At 36.7% G+C, this 20,382-nt stretch overlaps 1 protein-coding gene across 1 annotated transcript; it reads left to right on the plus strand.

Annotated features, from left to right (window-relative positions):
* Nucleotides 1-16,815: 16,815 nt before the first annotated feature.
* LOC122031989 (AP2-like ethylene-responsive transcription factor TOE3) lies at nt 16,816-19,908 on the plus strand. The gene is made up of 9 exons (XM_042591233.1): nt 16,816-17,306; nt 17,403-18,056; nt 18,184-18,209; nt 18,327-18,357; nt 18,438-18,525; nt 18,622-18,812; nt 18,900-18,991; nt 19,057-19,229; nt 19,340-19,908. Exons 2-9 carry the CDS (start codon nt 17,620-17,622, stop codon nt 19,559-19,561), a joined length of 1,260 nt encoding a protein of 419 aa, XP_042447167.1. The 5' UTR covers nt 16,816-17,306; nt 17,403-17,619; the 3' UTR covers nt 19,562-19,908.
* Nucleotides 19,909-20,382: the final 474 nt, after the last annotated feature.

The raw sequence follows: 20,382 nt of genomic DNA on the forward strand, positions 1-20,382 counted from the left end.
TCAACAATAATCACATTTGGTGCACCTTTAGGCATGACTTCTATAAACTTGTTGAACAACCAAACAAAAGATTCAGTTTTCTCATCACTTAAAAAGCCACCACCAAAAATAATTGTTTGGTGATGATGATTAACTCCTACAAATGGTGCAAAAATTAACCCATATTTGTTGGTGTTATATGTTGTATCTGTTAGAATGTATACTAAAAGCCTAACTTTTGGTATAAAACATTTATCTAGAAATAAGAATCACATTGGTCAAATGTCTACATTTGTGATAAATGTAGTTGTTCAATTAATTTATATTGTAGATAACATGGTGTGTGGTGTCACACACAGAAGATCATGTTATCAGTACCTTATAAATTATAAACAGTAGCTCACGACCATGATGGAAAGGAACAAACCATTGGAAGGTCGTAGTGTAATTAGGTGTTAGTTTATCTTAACTATATAATTACACTAGTATTGAGTAGGACCATTAGAGGTCGTTCCTTTTATACTGACTTTATAAAGGAACAAAGACCTCAGTTATTATGGAAGTGTGTGCTCTTAATCCTAATATAATAACAAACACATATATTTGATATTTATTTCTTTAATTTATCAATGGGTGAGATTTAGTTCGATGAATCAATAAGCCCGATAAGTTGGGAAATGATATCACTTATAGTGTGTGTTGTTGATTATAGAAGGAAATTGTGTCCTAGTAATCTAGGTTGAGAATGTCCCCAAGAGGAGCTCATAAGGATTGTCATGTTAAACCCTGCAAGTGGACTTAGTCCGACATGACGATGAAGTTGAGTGGTACTACTCTTGGAGCTAGATATTAATTAAGTGAGTTGTCAGTAACTTACTTAATTAGTGGACATTTGTTATCTTAAACACAGGGAGACTAACACACTCATGATAAGAAGGAGCCCAAAATGTAATTTGGGATTGGTGCGGTAGTTCAATAATAGTTCTCTAGTTGAATGAATTATTATTGATAAAATTAAGTTGTGTGTTCGGGGCGAGCACGGGATGTTTAATTTTATCGGGAGACCAAAACCAATTCCTCCTCTCGGTCCCTATCGTAGCCTCTAGTATATAGAGATTTATACCCACCGCATACCCACCTTCTTACCCATCCAATGGGGCCGGCCAAGCTAGCTTGGAATCCAAGCTAGGGTCGGCCAAGACCAAGTGGATGAGCCATGTAGGTGGCCGGCCAAAGCTTGGGTCCCAAGCTTAGGTGGCCGGCCACTAGGATATTAAAAAGGATTTTTATTAAAATCATTTCTTATGTGGATATCATGATTTTAAAAGAGAGTTTAAAAATTAAAAATTTCCTTTTATAGCTTTCTACAAAAGATTAAGAGAAGAGATTAATCTCTTTCCTTATTTGTAGTTTAAAAGGATGGTTTTAATTTTTGGTAAAAACTTTCCTAATTTGTAAATCATCTACATGTTTAAAAGAGAGTTTAAAATTTGAAAATCTTTCCTTATTTGTTGATTAAAGGAGGATTTTAAATTTTAAGAAAACTTTCCTTTTTAACCATGTTCATGATTTAAAAGAGAGTTTAAAATTAAATATTCTCTTTTATAAGTTTCTATAAAAGATTAAGAAAAGATTTGATATCTTTCCTTATTTGTAGATTAAAAGAGTTTTTAATTTATAGAGATAACTTTCTTTTTATCCACATGTTTAAAAGAAAGATTTTAATTTATTAAATTTCCTTTTTATAAACCAATCATGAAGGAATAAAAATTATTAGACAAATTTTTATAAATTTCTGGAAGCAAATAAGGAAGTTTTAATTTTTGTTTAAAATTTTATTTGCTTGGAGAATTTATGTGGTGGCCGGCCATTACAAATTGAAAAGAAAAATTGTTTTTAATTAAATAAATTTTCCTTTTCAATGGCAAAAGAATTAAGGAAGTTTTTATTAATTTTTCCTTATTTGCCAAGACCAAGGATTATAAAAGAGAGGGTAGAGGAGGCTTCAAGGCTAAGAACTTTATTCTATTTTTCTTCCTCTTTTCCTTGGTGTGGTGGCCGGCCCTTCCCTTTCTCTTCTCTCCTCTTGTTGTGGCCGAAATCTATCATCTCTTGGAGCTTGGAGGATGTGGCCGGATCAAGGAAGGAGAAGAAGGAGAGAAAGCATGCATCCCTTGGAGCTTGGTTGGTGGAAAATTCTTCATCTTTTGGAAGTTCTTGTGCTTGGCCGAAACTTGAAGGAAGAAGGAAGAAGGTGCCTAGGTAGTTCTCATCTTGGAAGATCGTTGCCCACACAACGTCCGAGGTTAGAAGAGGAATACGGTAGAAGATCAAGAGGTCTTTCTAAAAGGTATAACTAGTAATTTTTCTTTCCGCATCATACTAGTTATTTTTGGAAATAATACTAAATACAAGAGGCATACGATTCTAGTGTTTCGAATTTGTTTTCGATATAGTGTTCTTTTGTTTTTCTTTTCCTTGTGATTTGATTGTTCTTTTCGGTTGACCTAAAGTTATTTTAGGAAATTAAATATTAGCTTTCCTTAAAAGGTTTTGTCTAGTCGGTGGTGGTTGCTCCCATATCCAAGAAGGCCATGTGCCTCGCCATGTCAGTACTGGGAACCAATTTTGGAAATTAATATTTAATGAAATTAATAACTTAGGTGATTTGGATCAAACGTGTTAAGTTCCGCAGGAGATCCAAGTCAAAACCTAAAAGAACAAATAGATTAAGTTTTGGATCAAACGTGTTAATTTCCGCAGGCGATCCAAAATTTAATTTAAAAGAACATATGGTAGCTAGGAAAAGGTTCAGACCTTTGTACAAAATTTTTGTACAGTGGAACCTCTAGGTTTTCCGAGTAGCAACCAACAATTGGTATCAAAGCTAGGGTTTTGCCTCTGTGTATTTGGTATTAGTTTAATTATGCACATGTCATACATAATTTAGGCAGGATAATAGTAGGATGTGCTAACTTTGTGGATGCATGATCCAACTATTATGGCTTATAGTTATTATGTGTGTGATTGGACCCTTGGACATGTCAAGGGCATTTATTGTGTGTGCATGATTGTATTATAAAATACAGCAGGAGCTGTATTTAGTTTTATTAGGATTTTATTTTTTGATCTAGTTTACATGTACATTCCTTCGAGGAATATAGGATCGAAAAATGTAAAATTCTATTTATGTCACGGATCGAATCTTACAAGGCGTGGAATCTTTTTTGAGGACCAGAGGCGCAGCGGAACAAGGAGCAAGATGGATGCGACAACTAGACCCGGTGGCGGTGGCCAAAGATGGCAGCAGCTAGGGTTGGCGACACACGGAGGACAGCAATAGATAAAAGCCATAATAGTTGAAAATTAATTTTTCTATTTATTGCTTTTTATGCTGTGTTGTGTGTGCTTGTTAGTATGCATGTTAGGTAGACTAGCATAGTCAAAATTTCTCACTTTAAATAACTAAGTGGGAGAGAGATTTATTTTTAAATAAATTCCACGGTCTCCATTACTGGTTTATAAGTGATGTAACAAGTTTGCGCGTTGGCTCTGAGTGCCTTCCTCCATATCGGATGAGCTTGTTTGCAGATCACTAGATTAAACTTCCATTTTGGATGACTATAGGAAGTTAATTAAGAGCGTGTGATCTTCCCCATCGGAAGGGGCATAACCTTATTAATGGACTTAGTGTCAAGTAATGGTATACACTTAGGCACGTCTTATAGTATCCTCCCCATCGGAGTCACTGCTATTATTTGTGTGACCGAAGAAAACCAACTATTAATTTGTCAAATAAATAGGTTGACAAGATAATAAAATTAAAAACCCCTCTTACGAATGTTTGATTTTGTATACGTCCACACTATCGTGGCATACAAAATTCACGGTGTTTGAGGTAATTTTATTTGTCATAAAAATTTATTGACAAGGTAATTAATGGGTAAACCCCTCCTCTTACAAATGTTTAATTTTGTATACGTCCACACTATCGTGGCATGCAAAATTCACGGTGTTTGAGGTGTTGGTGAATTTAAATAATATTGTTTGAGGAATCAATGTTATTTTAAATTCAAAAAGTTTTGACCAAATATTTGATCAAAGACATATCAACTATTAATTTTATTCATCATAAAGTAAAGTTGACGAGATAATAAAATTAATGAATAAAATCTCCTCTTCGATTTTGTATACGTTCACACTATCGTGGCATACAAAATTCATGGGGATTTTAAGGAGTTGATCTTGACCAAATATTTTTGTGATTCTTAGGATTTAAAATGTTTGTCAATCCCCTAGTAGTCATACTATAGAAAAGACTTAGTAGTCCAAATTGTAATGATTGGAAATAGGACTTGGACATTAAGGTAGACTGTCTTCTTAGAATTAAGAACAATATAGGTGTATTTAATTCATTAGTTGAAACATGTTTAGTGGTGTTATCTACCAGAACCTGGAGTGTAGATACAGATGTCATTAATCATGTCTGCAATTCATTGCAGGGTTCCAGGAAACCCGACAACTAAATGAAAATTAAAACACCGTCCACATGAGCACTACTGTAAAAATGGTAGTTGTTGCAGTGGGAGATGTTTATCTTTTGATAAGAATAAAACATGAATTTTTGAGTAATTGTCTTTACGCACCAGGTTTAGAAAGAACTAGTTTTCAGTTTCTAAACTATTCAAAGAACTTGATATTCTGTATCTTTTAATAACAAAGTTGTTATTAAGAAAAAGAAGGAAGTTATCTGTTCTGGTACGTTGGTTGGCAATTTATAAATCTAATAACTCTCATGACGCAACAAATGGAAATTAGTAACACATCTTCTAACTTTAAGAGAAAGTAACCTTCGGAAATGAACCAATTATATCTTTGGCATCTAAGGCTAGGTTATATTAACTTGAGTAGGATTCATCGGTAGCTGATGAACTTTTGGGTTCATTAGTAGTGGAAATCTTTCCAACCTGCGAGTCTTACTTGGAAGGAAAAATAACCAAGAAGTTTTTAAATCTAAGGGGTATGGAGTCAAAGATATGTTGAAATTGGTTCATTCTGATTTGTGTGATCCTATGACTATCCAAACAAGAGGTACTATTGAATATTTCGTCTATTTTATAGACAACTATTCAAGATACAAATAAATTTACTTAATGTACCGCAAGACTAAGTACTTTGATTAGTTCAAAGAATATAAGGCTGATGCGGAGAAATGTTAAAGTAAAAGTCACTATGGTAAGATCGTAGTGGCAAGTACCTCTTGGGAGAATTTAGGAGTCACTTATCAGAAGTAGGGATTCAATCCCAACTAACTGCACCTGGTACACCCCAACAGAATGGTGTAGATAAAGGAAGGTATAGGACTCTTATGGAAATAAGTAGATTGATGAGTTATTTAGAATATTACCAAAATCATTTTAAGGATATACTCTGGAAACGAAAGTGAATATAGTACCTTCCAAAGACAGAACTCTCTACTCATATAGAATTGTTGAATAGGCGTAAGCCTATTTCGAAGCATATTCGGATTCGGGTAGTCCAACACATATGCAGAAGAGAGATAATGATAAGTTGGATAGGAATTCACTTGTTTATGGGTTATCCTAGAGAAATGAAAGTAGGTTTATAGTCTTAAAAATCAGAAGGTCATTGTTAGCATCAATGACCAATTTTTAGAAAAGGACTATGTAATAAACCATGTGACCATAAGAAAATTTGTTCTTAAGGAAATAATAAAAGACATATCTAATCTAGTACCAACTGTACAAGATGAGATACCACAAGGAAACTGCAACACGTATCACAAATGATACACAATTGCAGAAAGTGCCTTGTCGTAGTGGGAGAGTTGTTAGGCAACCTAAAAGGATTCATGTTTTGGGAGAGTTTTTGGACTCGATCCCTGGAGGACATGAACCTGATCTCCGGACATATGACGAAGCACTCCAAGATAAAGATGCAACATCTTGGCAAAGAGTAATGAATAACAGAATTAGAATATATGTATTCTAATAAAATCTGGAAGCTTGTAGAAACACCAAATGGTGTAAAAGCATTTGGGTGTAAAAAGGTCTAGAGAGATAGACAGGAAGGTAGAAATTTTCAAAAGCAAGGCTAGATGAAAAAGGAAACTTTTTCACTGGTAACCATGCTTAAGTCTATCCGGATTCTTTTATCTATTTGGCAAGTGGATGTCAAGACAGTATTCCTTAATGGAAGTCTTGAAGAAAGCATCCATATAAAGCAACTAGAAGGGTTCATTGTAAAGGGCTAAGAGCATCTTGTGTGCAAGCTCAATCAGTCTATGGACTGAGACAAAGCTTCAAGGTCTTGGAACATCTAGTTTATCAAAGTAATCCAGACCTATGGATTTATTGAGTAAACGGATAAGTCTTGTGTATACAAAAGGTGTGATGGAAACGTGGTGGTATTTCTTGTACTATACGTAGATAACATTTTTGGTAGTTGGAAACAATATCAAAATGTTGTCAGAAGTAAGGGTATGGTTGTCCAAATAATTTGATATAAAGGACTTGGGAGAATGTATATATTTTTGAGATCAAAGTAATAAGGGATCGCAAGAAAAATATATATATATTACTTATCCCAAGCTTAATACATCGGAAAAATCCTTGCTCGTTTTTAGCATGCAAAACTCCTAGAAAGGTTTCTTACCTTTTAAGCATGGAGTGTCTTTATCTAAAGAGATGTCTCCGATGACATCAAAGGAGATTGAGGACATGTAGGCAGTTCTTTATGTTTCGACAGTTAGATAACCTAATGTATGCTATGCACGAGATCAGAAATCTGTTTTGCCAAGGGCATAGTTAGCAGATATCAAAGTAACCCTAGACAAGGACATTGGACTGCAGTAAAGCATATATTAAAAGTACCTTAGAGGCACTAGAGATTATATGCTAGCTTACAAGGCAGTTAATTTGGTTCCTGTAGGTTGCACAGATTTTGACTTCCAATCGGATAGGGACAATAATAAGTCAACCTCGGGGTTTTGTGTTTACTTTAGGAGGAAAAGTCATAACTATGGAAGAGTGATAAGCATAGGTGTTTTTCTGGACTCCACCATAAAAGCTGAGTATATGGCAAGCCTCTGAGGTAGCCATAAAAGCTGAATGACTTAAAAAAACCTCAAGATAGACTTATATATGATTTCTAGTTTGTCCAAAGATTATTACAATTTATAATAATGGTGCAGTAGCAAACTCGAAGAAACCATGAGTCTATAAGGCAAGTAAACACAATAGAGCGCAAGTACTACCCAATACGAGAAATTGTATAACGAGGAGAAGTTGTTGCAGCCTAGATTGCATCAGATGATAACCTAAGGTCCTTAAGGCAAGAGCTTTTTGAAAGGCATGGGAATCAGATGTATGGCAGCAGATATGGCAGCTTAGTCTTTTAGTATAAGTGGGAGATTGTTAGAATATATACTAAAAGCCTAGCTTTTGGTATAAAACATTTATCTAGAAATAAGAATCACATTGGTCAAATGTCTACATTTGTGATAAATGTAGTTGTTCAATTAATTTATATTGTAGATAACATGGTGTGTGGTGTCACACACAGAAGATCATGTTATTAGTACCTTATAAATTATAAACAGTAGCTCATGACCATGATGGAAAGGAACAAACCATTGGAATGTCGTAGTGTAATTAGGTATTAGTTTATCTTAACTATATAATTACACTAGTATTGAGTAGGACCATTAGAAGTTGTTCCTTTTATACTGACTTTATAAAGGAACAAAGACCTCAGTTATTATGGAAGTGTGTGCTCTTAATCCTAATATAATAACAAACACATATATTTGATATTTATTTCTTTAATTTATCAATGGGTGAGATTTAGTTCGATGAATCAATAAGCCCGATAAGTTGGGAAATGATATCACTTATAGTGTGTGTTGTTGATTATAGAAGGAAACTGTGTCCTAGTAATCTAGGTTAAGAATGTCCCCAAGAGGAGCTCATAAGGATTGTCATGTTAAACCCTGCAGGTGGACTTAGTCCGACATGACGATGAAGTTGAGTGGTACTACTCTTGGAGCTAGATATTAATTAAGTGAGTTGTCAGTAACTTACTTAATTAGTGGACATTTGTTATCTTAAACACAGGGAGACTAACACACTCATGATAAGAAGGAGCCCAAAATGTAATTTGGGATTGGTGCGGTAGTTCAATAATAGTTCTCTAGTTGAATAAATTATTATTGATAAAATTAAGTTGTGTGTTCGGGGCGAGCACGGGATGCTTAATTTTATCGGGAGACCAAAACCAATTCCTCCTCTCGGTCCCTATCGTAGCTTCTAGTATATAGAGATTTATACCCACCGCATACCCACCTTCTTACCCATCCAATGGGGTCGGCCAAGCTAGCTTGGAACCCAAGTTAGGGCCGGCCAAGACCAAGTGGATGAGTCATGTAGGTGGCCGGCCAAAGCTTGGGTCCCAAGCTTAGGTGGTCGGCCACTAGGATATTAAAAAGGATTTTTATTAAAATTATTTCTTATGTGGATATCATGATTTTAAAAGAGAGTTTAAAAATTAAAAATTTCCTTTTATAGCTTTCTACAAAAGATTAAGAGAAGAGATTAATATCTTTTCTTATCTTATTTGTAGTTTAAAAAAATGATTTTAATTTTTGGTAAAAACTTTCCTAATTTGTAAATCATCTACATGTTTAAAAGAGAGTTTAAAATTTAAAAATCTTTCCTTATTTGTTGATTAAAGGAGGATTTTAAATTTTAAGAAAACTTTCCTTTTTAACCATGTTCATGATTTAAAAGAGAGTTTAAAATTAAATATTCAAGGCTAACGACTTTATTCTATTTTTCTCCCTCTTTTCCTTGGTGTGGTGGCCGGCCCTTCCCTTTCTCTTCTCTCCTCTTGTTGTGGCCGAAATCTATCATCTCTTGGAGCTTGGAGGATGTGGCCGGATCAAGGAAGGAGAAGAAGGAGAGAAAGCATGCATCCCTTGGAGCTTGGTTGGTGGAAAATTCTTCATCCTTTGGAAGTTCTTGTGCTTGGCCGAAACTTGAAGGAAGAAGGAAGAAGGTGCCTAGGTGGTTCTCATCTTGGAAGATCGTTGCCCACACAACGTCCGAGATTAGAAGAGGAATACGGTAGAAGATCAAGAGGTCTTTCTAAAAGGTATAACTAGTAATTTTTCTTTCCGCATTATACTAGTTATTTTTGGAAATAATACTAAATACAAGAGGCATACGATTCTAGTGTTTCGAATTTGTTTTCGATATAGTGTTTTTTTGTTTTTCTTTTCCTTGTGATTTGATTGTTCTTTTCGGTTGACCTAAAGTTATTTTAGGAAATTAAATATTAGCTTTCCTTAAAAGATTTTGTCTAGTAGGTGGTGGTTGCTCCCATATCCAAGAAGGTCATGTGCCTCGCCACGTCAGTACTGGGAACCAATTTTGGAAATTAATATTTAATGGAATTAATAACTTAGGTGATTTGAATCAAACGTGTTAAGTTCCGCAGGAGATTCAAGTCAAAACCTAAAAGAACAAATAGATTAAGTTTTGGATCAAACGTGTTAAGTTCCGCAGGCGATCCAAAATTTAATTTAAAAGAACACATGGTAGCTAGGAAAAGGTTCAGACCTTTGTACAAAAATTTTGTACAGTGGAACCTCTAGGTTTTCCGAGTAGCAACCAACAGTATCAAATACAACTACATCGCCAAATACACTGTATGTCGTTCTTGATACATGATCAGCCCAAAAACACCTACTGAATCTGTTATCTAAATCAGTCTCATATTCAAAGAAAAAAGCTGAATTTTTCTCTTTCTCAGATGTAAATAGCTCAGTTAGTGTTTCAGCATCGATACTCTTTTGTTGATCCCTTAACTCTTTTTCAAAGTTTCTAATATCTCTTTCTGTGCAACCTACTTGCTCGGGCCCTCCATACTCTATCTCTAGTAATCACATTTGTTGACAAGTTGGCACATTAGCATCTGAAAACCGTTGAGTTGATGTTTTTTTTGCTTCTGAAACATTGCGATGTGAGCGTAGCAAATGCACCTTTGAAGGTGTCGAGAGTGGATGGTTATGACCTTCTATAAAGTTAGTGACAACCCATGAATGCCCAGTTTGTTTTTTGACAAGTGAAATCTTGACTTACAACCAGTTCTAACTTCCCCACGTGCTCTTTCCCTTGTCCGTTGATCACCTTTTGCTTGTTTATTTCGTTGATCATCCGTATGCCCTTCTTTAAAGCATACAAATATTTTCCACACGACTTCATTTGTCATTTTATTTTTCTTGCTACTATTTATCCTGGCACTAAATCCAGATTCACGTGCATATTGGTTATAGAATGCAAATGCTTCATCTATTGATGAGAATTTCATCCCATATTTTGGCTTTCGGTCATCTGCAACTTGAGGAATGTATAACTGATCTTCACCGTAATTTTCATCCATTGCTAGGAAATTTCAGATTCAGATGAAATGAGACTCTGCATATCATCATCATATAGCCAGAAAAAAACATTCTAAATCAAATATACATAAAAAAATGCTGCCAGTAATCTAACATAGTATTATCATGTGAAACGGACAAGTATAATGCATCCACTAAAGACTCATGGAAATAGAAATCGCAATTGTAATTTCAGCAACAGTTGTATAGATTACTTGCTATCCTGAACATAACCAACAGTTGTAATTTCATATTTTCCAGCAGTTGTTAATTTCAAAAATGAACAATGGGAAGTAGAAGAGGGACCAAACATTCTTACAAAGAGGGGTTGCGGCGTGAGGTCGGCAGCAAGAACAATGGGGCAGTATAGTTCTGGAAGGGGAAAGGACAGCGAGGTTCTGCCTAGTTGCGGCGTGAGGTCAGCACGAGGATCTGAGAGCGAGGTTATGGAAGCTTCGGCGGAACCACAGTCTGGAAGGGGCAAGGAAAGCGAGATGGCGGCGAAGAAGGATCTGGAAGCTTCAGCAGAACCACAGCGCAGATCCAGCGGAATCAGGCGAGGGGCAAGGAAGGACAGCTTCGGCGGAACCACAATGAAGGAGAAACTTTGCTGGCCAAGCTGTGCTACCCTAGCTTCGCTGCGAAGCTTCCCCGTCGGGGCGAGAATGCTATCTGATTTTGCGGCGTCGCTGTGAGGAGAACATGTCGCGGTGTGCCCTAGCTTCACGCGTTCTGTGAAGAAGCAAAAGGCAACTAAAAATCAAATAAAAGGAAAGCAAAATGAAGCCACGGAAAAGCTAAGTAAAAAAGCAAATAAGCCACGCCGCAACGCCAGGTGTGCAGTCGCGGACAAGCGTGGAAACGAAGTCACGTAGGATAACGTGTCTGTATTTATATATATATATATATATATATATATACACACACACGCGCACACAAGAGAGGTACGTTGAACAATATATTCTACCATTTCTTTTATATTTTTTTTTCTACTTCTCTATTACTCGAGCATCAGAAAGGTCACAACACCAAGATATGTCTTGGTCCCCTTCTAAGCTCTTATTAATCCTTCTTAACGAAGCTGCCCTTACTAGTATTGGGACCTTTATGCCCTGCTAGAGGGGTGTGAATAGCCGATCACCCATTTCAATTGCTTCCTATACTTATTAGTGCTCAACAGAATACAAAAATAAACTAATAAGATGAAAACTAACCTATAAACAATAAAGACAAAGAGACAACAAACCAAATGATGTGTTCGTTTATGTGGTTCGGAGATAACTTGCTCCTATTCCACGGTATGTTCATAAGATGGACAAAACCTCAATCAATCAGTGAATCAATCCCTGGTAAACTCCGGCTAGCACAACTTCTTTATCGGTGGAGAAATCTCATCACAACTCTCGACCACGAGCACTTGTATCACAAGGAGAGCTTAGACTATATATAATAGGGGTTAACCACCTCTATATCGCCACCTCAGCTAGCCACCCCAAGCTTTATTAAATAAAGCTCAAGAGGAAAACACCAAATTATTTTCCTGCCACCAGTCGACTAGTATATACACCAATCGACTGACCTTTAAATGAAATCGACCACTACATCCCAACGGTTAGCTACTAGTTGACTGGTTCTAGGACTAGTTAACTGATCCACTTTGGTTGAGAAAATAGAAGCATTTTGTTCTCTTTTAATCCAACCATTAGTCGACTAGTATATACACCAATTGACTGGTAAACCCTAAACATGGAGTTTTACCTTGAATATAATCTCTCAGCACTCGTCCTCGTCTGCACAACCTTAATCTTGCCTTCTAGCCTCTTCTATCAGTCTTGCGTCCCTCGGATGTCTCTCCATCCTTTACGCCTTACCTTTTGAAGCTTCCATCAACCATGTCCTTATTGTCGGGTCTTCGATTGCCAAGAGACTCCTCACCTCCGAAACTTTAATCTTGCCAAGTGACACTTGGACTTATATTGTCAAGACTACATACTTGGACTTATAGCGTCAAGACTCCACTTGAACTTTCACTATTGCCAAGATTCCACTTGGACTTACCTATGCCTGCACACTCAAAGACACATCAAATACAATAATAAACCTAACTTAAATTTTTGTCCAAATATCAAAACTTAGGGCACCTAGATTACTCCAACAACTAGAAAGTTCTCTCTTTAGAAGCCGAGCTTGGTGAGAAGCTGACATCGCAAGAAGCCGACTCTGCCATAATTCGACTTGCTAGAAGTCGATCCATAAGAAATCGTCCCACCTGAAGTCAGCCTACGAAAGTTGATTCAGCAAAAAGTCAATCAAAGTCCTCTTTAGCAACTTATCCTGGTTAATTGTTCTCTTGATATTGGACCGGATTAAATTGTAAAAAATATGTACTTGATATAAAAGCGATATTAAAATTTAAAAAAAAAACATTTCTCTTCCATTTAAAATATTATTTATATCTCAAAAATACTATTTAATAGTGTGCGAGATAAATTTAAAGACCACCTTCTTGAATATTCATATAGGTAAAAAGTTACCTCTATAGGCGATTATAGTTGGTAATATTATTATAATAGGCCGAGAGCGATTCTCAGCATGTGTAATGTGTAATGTCTTATTGGTCACCTGAGCGAAAGCTTCCATGATTTATCTTACATCTAAATCGTGTAAGATAGTATTGGAGGAGCCCTGAAGTTAAAACTATCACCTTATAGTGTATATAGTTAAAAGTAGTTGCTAATCATTTATATTCAAAATAAGGATGCACATTATTATTTTTTACTTAGCTTTGTGTATCTAACCCCTCAGACGGATTAACTTCAAGAATATCTAGTTTGATTTTACATAAATTTTTCATCTAATGTTAAATTCAGAAGTATTCAAAATGGGCAGTCCAATAATTATACATTTCAGATTTATCATCCTATAAAATATACCTTATGGTATAACCATGAATATTTGGAAGATCGTATGCATGAGCACTCTGATGTTACCAACCTGGGAAGAAAAAAAAAAGGTACAATGGTGTATTTTGGTATAGATATTATTTTAATAATAAGAGTATTTATATCAATTTTTCTATTACTATATCTAAAATTTAAAATAAATGATCTATTTTATTAAATTTAGATAATCATTTTTCACTACACATTACATCAAATATCTTAAAATTTTCATCATCCTTTATTTTTTTATTATTTTCTTCTCTTTCTTCTATTTTTTATTATTATATTCATGGAATGAGTGGAAGGAAAAAGATTGAAAAGATTGAGTGCAAGGAGAGAGATTAAAAAGTAATATTATTTTATTTTTAGGGTAGAGGTTTTATTCCTTAAATTTAGAGAATCACTATTCATCAAATCTAAATTTAGAAAATAGATAGAGTTTTTAGTTATTTTATCTAAAATTTAAGATAAAATCTTTAGATAGGGTAATTGATGCGGATGATCTTAATTTTCTTTTTGATTTTTTTGCATAGTATCTCGTAGCTGGTTTTACTATATAAATGGGCCATGCCAAGGCCCATAAATGCATGCATGATCACAGACCTGTGGAAAACCTTCCTTTGTTATCTCGCAAAAAAAGCTTTCTACAATGTTTGCGATTGAAACTCTTACGGGGAGGTTAGATGTTCTCATAAATGTGAGGCGGCAGCAAAATATTTAAGGGAATAAATAAGAAAATCAGAATTTCAATTTCAATTGGGTTAAATATTTTAGAAGCCGATCTCTAAGTATACAAAAATTATACTCTAAATTTATCCTATAGATAAATTAAAGAAAAATCCTCTATTTGATGATTAATCAAGCTAAACCTAAATTGTCTCCGGTACCTACAAGTATAAGAAAATAAGGACCTTGTATTTCTTCCCACGTTCCTTAGCCAAAAGTCTAAAATATTTAACCTAATTAATAATAAGATAATATTATATATTTAACCTTTCAAAATAATTAAAAAATAAATTATTTTATAAAATATTTAATTATAATGTTTTATTTCATAAATTGTTAATTAAAATGATATTTATTTTTCTTTTAAAAATAAATATATTGAGAATTAGTTTAAAAAATTTATAAATGACTATAATTAAATTAAAATCTATAAATTAATTAAATATTAAATGGAAATTATAAATTAAATTAAAAATTAAAAATTAAAAATTTATTAATTTATTAATTATAAATAAATTAAATTAAAGATCATAATTAATTAAAATATTAAATAAAAATTATATAGAGATATTAAATGAAAAAATAATAAATAAAGATATGTGATTTATTATAGTATTGACGTGTCATATTAAAAATTATAAAAAATTTCTCAGAAATTTAAGAATAATTGAAACTCAGTCCAAAGATAAGCATATGCAAGTACTCCCTTTACGTCATCTCGTACACATCGAGTGGCATATTATGCACTCACGTCCTTCGTTTTACTCTAATCGCCTGATCCAGTCCTCGTCAGATAATTATCAAATTAGATTCAATAACAGATTTAACAAAGCTTGATAATCTCTACCATAATTAGGTAATTGAGAAATAACTAACTTTTAATTAGTCTTATTCCGTGCTTCCTCGTTGGAAGTAATTGATTTATTAATGCCGCGCGGTTCTGTTAATTCTATAAATAGAAAACACGCAGTGCGCGAGGAATCGTGCGTGTAAAATAAAATAATAATACCTTAATTAATTAACAGTATATTTTATATAATATACATAAGCATATCTCCATTGGTTTAGAATATATTGCAGTTGAATCTAAAGTTTTTTTTTCCGAGAGGAATAAATAATAATTGATTAATAATTAATAAATAAACGTACATGATATTAATATGTATTTGAGAATTTAAGGTTTGAAATTTACCGCGATTTATTACAACAGATTTTTTTTTTTTAAGTGAGAAACGTATTTAAAAATACTGACTGCCTAAATAAGTTTCAGTGAGCACTTTTCAATTTACGTTAATGATCGGAATTTATCATGATTTAATTTTTAAAGGTACAAATACTATTTTTTAATTATCTAAGGAAAATATTTCTCTGTTTTTTTTAAATGAAAGTAAAGTGAAATCTAACATCCCAGTAATTTTGCACGGTATGAGAAGATAAATAGAAAAGTTATAGACTTTGTCTATGATCCTATCTGAAAATCGAAGAGATAGATGTTGGGACATGGTGTTCTTGCTGACCTCCGATGAACTGAGCTTCGTCTGCAGCACGAGCAGCGTCAGTGTCAGGCCAGGGAAGGAGTCTCCGACGATTACCCTCCGACGCTCAAATCAGTCTCCAGCGAAGCAAGAAGAAACAAAGAGAACTGTAGCGCAATAGTAGAAATCGTAAGAAAAACATACCTCCTCCGATGCCTGGACTCCCCTTTATATAGGGCTCCTGTAGCATGTGTACACGTTTCTTAAAAGAGCACACTATCCCAAGTTTTCCCTGAAGAGACATGTCAGTAAAATATTCCTGACAAAGTACCTTAACGACCCAAGCATATCTCTAAAATGACAGTGAAAACTTCCGCCGCACGATCTTCTGTCTGACCATGACGTCTATCAGCGGCATTAGTTCTCAAAAGAATGGCGAAGGATACCTTCCTATGTCTGTTGCTTGACCGAACGGAATGGTCGCTCGGCCAAGATTCCGACATCCTTGTATCTGCTGCCACATCGAGCGGGATAGTCGTTCGGCTGATAGTCCACTGTCCAAGTGTCGCTCGTTACCGGGCCTAGCGGGATATCCGGTCGGCCTGAAGCACACTGTCGTGCCGAGCGGAAGAGCCGCTTGGCTGAAAGTCCTCGGTCCGTGTCACCCATGGCTGGGCCAAGCGGGATGAACGCCCGACTCGATTTCTACGCGTCCCTTGATCATCAATTTGATTGCTCCATGTCGGACATGGTGGGTCAGTGCTCAACCCCCGATCAGAACGTGCCCTGTCCGATCAATAAGACCATCCGTCTGTTGACTTCTTGACTTTGACTTTCATTGATCTCCACTCTGATAACGGGACGGATCCTTTATCATCACAGCACCAATCTAGATTCTAAACCCTATGATAGCTAACTGCGGAGCAAGGTAGTCCGGGCAGCCTTCAACGTTGAGAAAAGGATATTTTTTTGTAGATTTGCTATGGGAGAAATAAAAATAACGGGAAAAAAAAAAGGAAAATAGAGGGACAGCGTAGTCATTGATGTTTGTAGCTCACCGTCCAGATCAACCCGGGTACAGCAGCCGGGCTGGGCTGGCTCCGCCGTAGAACCCTGTCTGAGACAATGTTTTTTTTTTTAAATTTTAGAAGGTACTTGTGACGGCTTCAGCTCCACATCACCAATGGTTTTAGCTACTGCATTAAACCTCTGTGAAAGAGCTCTGAAAAAGACAGTCTGATGCCAATAATTCCACGTAAAAACCATTGCTTTCAAAGTTTTCGATCTCATTCGATCCAGAAAATTCTTAGCAAGAAGAGCGTGAGCCCAAAATTTACCGTTTCTCGGTGATTGGAGATGAGAGAGAGAGAGAGAGTGAGTGAATGATAAGAGTTGAAGAAATTTGAAAGGATTTTTTAAGCTCATTTTAAAAGAAAGGATAAGAACTGAAGTTAATTCTTAACTCTTTTTCGATTTGGTTAACGTGGGAAGGCATCAAGCAAGGCAGCGAGATTAAAGAAAGGGAAAGAATACTTCGATTCTTCTTTAGATTTTCCTCCTCCGCCACCAACAGCGATAAGAAGAGGCGTTGGACCCGAGCGACTGCAACGATGCTTGCTGTGACATGAATAGGTGGAGTCCGACAGATTGAGAGAGAGAGGAGGACGAGGACGATCGGTAGCCACCAAAAGCATATCATTTGCCTCCAAAACAAGGCAGAAAAAAGTAAGAACAGATCTTGGGTGTCATTTCACCGATTACTAGGAGTCTTTTCTTGGATTGATTTTCTTTTTTGGTTTCGTTTTCAAATCGAATATACAGGCACTGAGTTCTGTAAAGCTGTCGTTGCTTACTTCGATCTCGCTTTCTCTTTCTGCTTTCTTGATCTTCACATCGGAGGGAGTAGATGAGAAGAGGTTGAGATTTCAGATCATAAAAAAGCATAGATTTTGGCATAAATTGGAGCAGAGGAGGAAAAAGATTGGATTTTGAGGCCGGGAAGGTTGGAAAGGTGCATTTTTTTTCAGTTTATTTTGCCATGGAGGAGGATTGGGATCTCAATGATGCAGTGTCGGAGGAGGTGGACTCCCCGACGGCCTCCGCGGCGAAGGTCGAGAACGACGACAGCGGCTCCTCGGACGACGTCGCCGTCGTCGAGGCGCAGGGCGAGGGTACAGCCGGCGGGAGGATCTTCGGGTTTCCCATCTCCGGCGACAGCAGCACCTCCGCGGAGAGCGACCCGGCCATCGTGACGCACCAGTTCTTTCCTTTCGCCGACGAGGAGGACGCAGCGCCTCAGGCAGCTCCACCGCCTCGCCCTAACACGGCCGGGGTCAGGTTCTGGCAGTCGAAGGAGCCACCGGCCAACGGAACGCCGACGAACAAGAAGAGCAGGCGCGGACCGAGGTCGAGGAGCTCGCAGTACCGGGGAGTGACCTTCTACCGGAGGACCGGGCGATGGGAATCCCATATCTGGTAACCTTTCCTCTTCTCCAAACATCATAAATCAACAAAAAAAAAAAGGAAAAGAAAAAAAAACAGAGTCTTTTTCTTCTCGTTCTATTCGATTCCTCCCTCCACCAACATTTCCTCTTATTTTCAGGGACTGTGGAAAGCAAGTTTATCTGGGTACGCATGGATCAAATTAACTGCAATCAAAAACATTTTCTCCCCAATTTTCCTCTTCTTCTCCAACTGATTTAGCTGCAAATTGTTGAATTGTTTCGTGTGCAAATGTTTCTACAGGTGGATTCGACACAGCTTACACAGCAGCAAGGTCAGTCATGCATTTCAACTTCTTCTTCATTTCAAAAAAGATTCAAGTTTGAAGTTAATTCTCAATCATTTTGCGCGCAGAGCATACGATCGAGCTGCGATCAAGTTCCGCGGAATGGATGCGGATATCAACTTCACTTTGGATGAGTATCAAGAGGAAATAAAACAGGTATATATATATATATATATACATATCTAAAGAAGATTAATCTGCTTATTCTTAAATCATAATTGATTCATCTCAGTTTGTGATTGACTGTGGTAGATGGGCAATCTGACCAAGGATGAGTTCGTCCAAGTTCTCAGACGCCAGAGCACCGGTTACCCGCGAGGAAGCTCCAAGTATCGGGGAGTCACCTTGCACAAATGTGGAAGGTGGGAGGCCAGAATGGGCCAGTTCTTAGGCAAAAAATATGTGTATCTGGGACTCTTCGATACCGAAATCGAAGCTGCTAGGTTCATTCCCTCCTCAAAATTCATAAGCTCAGTTACACTTTCAAAAGATCTGTTATCATGCATCGAGTTTATTTATTGGTGTTCCAGAGCTTATGACAAGGCTGCAATCAAGTGCAATGGCAAAGATGCAGTCACCAACTTCGACCACAAGACCTATGATGATGAGCTTCGGACTGAAAGTGAGAAATCCACTCTATCAGTTAGTTGGATTATACTCTTCATTTAATCATGAACTTTGTCTCAGTTAACCATGTTGAGTACAATCTTGATCTGAGCTTGGGGAGTTCAGGCTCCAAGAGAACTCGAACCGAAGCAATGGATGACAAGCTTAAGGTGACTGAAGGAAGAGAATATCAGAGAAGCTACATAACTCCCAACTATCAGCTGCCAGTCCAAGCAACTATGTTTTATCATCAAGTTAATTATTTTCGTTACCTTTTAGCTAGCTTCTGATACATTTGTCTTCTTCATTCAGTTCGATAACAATTCAGGGCTCTAACGAGTATCCGATTTCATGCATGATTCAGCATCGTGACGGCGAAGAAAGGGAAAGGGGCCTCAAGTGGCTTTCCTTATCGAGCGGCGGAGAGCAGCAACAGATCTACCTTCCCACTTCCACACCCCTCGCTGACTTTGCAGCATCATCAGGATTCCCACCTTTGGCAGCAAGAATTGCCCCTCCGAGCGCAGCAGCAGCAGCGGCGGCAGCACAAAGATGGCCTCCCAACTATTTCTCCATTAATGATTAATTCAATGGTGGCCTCCGAGGACCCACGCTCTTTGTACCCTTTCCATCCTTGTTCACCAAAGCATCTAGTTCATGGACAAACAATGCTGACAACGTTCATGCTTCAGATGATTACTCGGAGTTGCTGTCATTAGTGTAAAACTTGTAGTAAAGACTGTGCAATCGTGCGTGCGATTAGTCGAAAGAAAACGTGGATGGAACTCTAGATGTTGTCCTTTTTGTATGAATTAGGCAAGTGCATTAATGGTGAGAGGGACGACACAACTGAATGGGCCAGATAGCAGCAGCTGGCAAGCCTTGTAATTAAGGCGGATGCTTTCAATGTGGATGGAAAGTTTATGAACTTCATCTGAGTTTGGCCACCTGGTGCTTTCATTCCATTTTTATATGATTAAATCCTTTTTTACTAAAGGACTCAATTTAAGTTTTTATAGTTTTTACTAAAATTACACCCTTTGATAATAAAATGGATATTAACTTTCAGATATATGTAAATATCAAAAGGGCGTTTTATTTTTTTTTACGAATCATCTATTCAACAATTCAATACATTCAAAGGACGAGAAATTATGAAAAAAATATATCAATATAATAAAAAAAGCATGTACGGTACATTTGAGGGATGAGAAATCGGGAGGAAATTTGTTCGAGGAGAAGGTCAGAATTAGATTTTGATGGACTCAACTCTGGACAATTGGAGCATCACCCAAATCAGTGGAATAAAGAATAGTCAACTTTTGATATTGACCATTCGAGACGCTTCGGATGACCTAGGGCACCTCCATTTTAACTGCTTCAAATGGAGTTGAGGCGCCTCACATG

Source organism: Zingiber officinale, chromosome 11A, assembly GCF_018446385.1.
Source record: "Zingiber officinale cultivar Zhangliang chromosome 11A, Zo_v1.1, whole genome shotgun sequence".
NCBI lineage: Eukaryota > Viridiplantae > Streptophyta > Magnoliopsida > Zingiberales > Zingiberaceae > Zingiber > Zingiber officinale.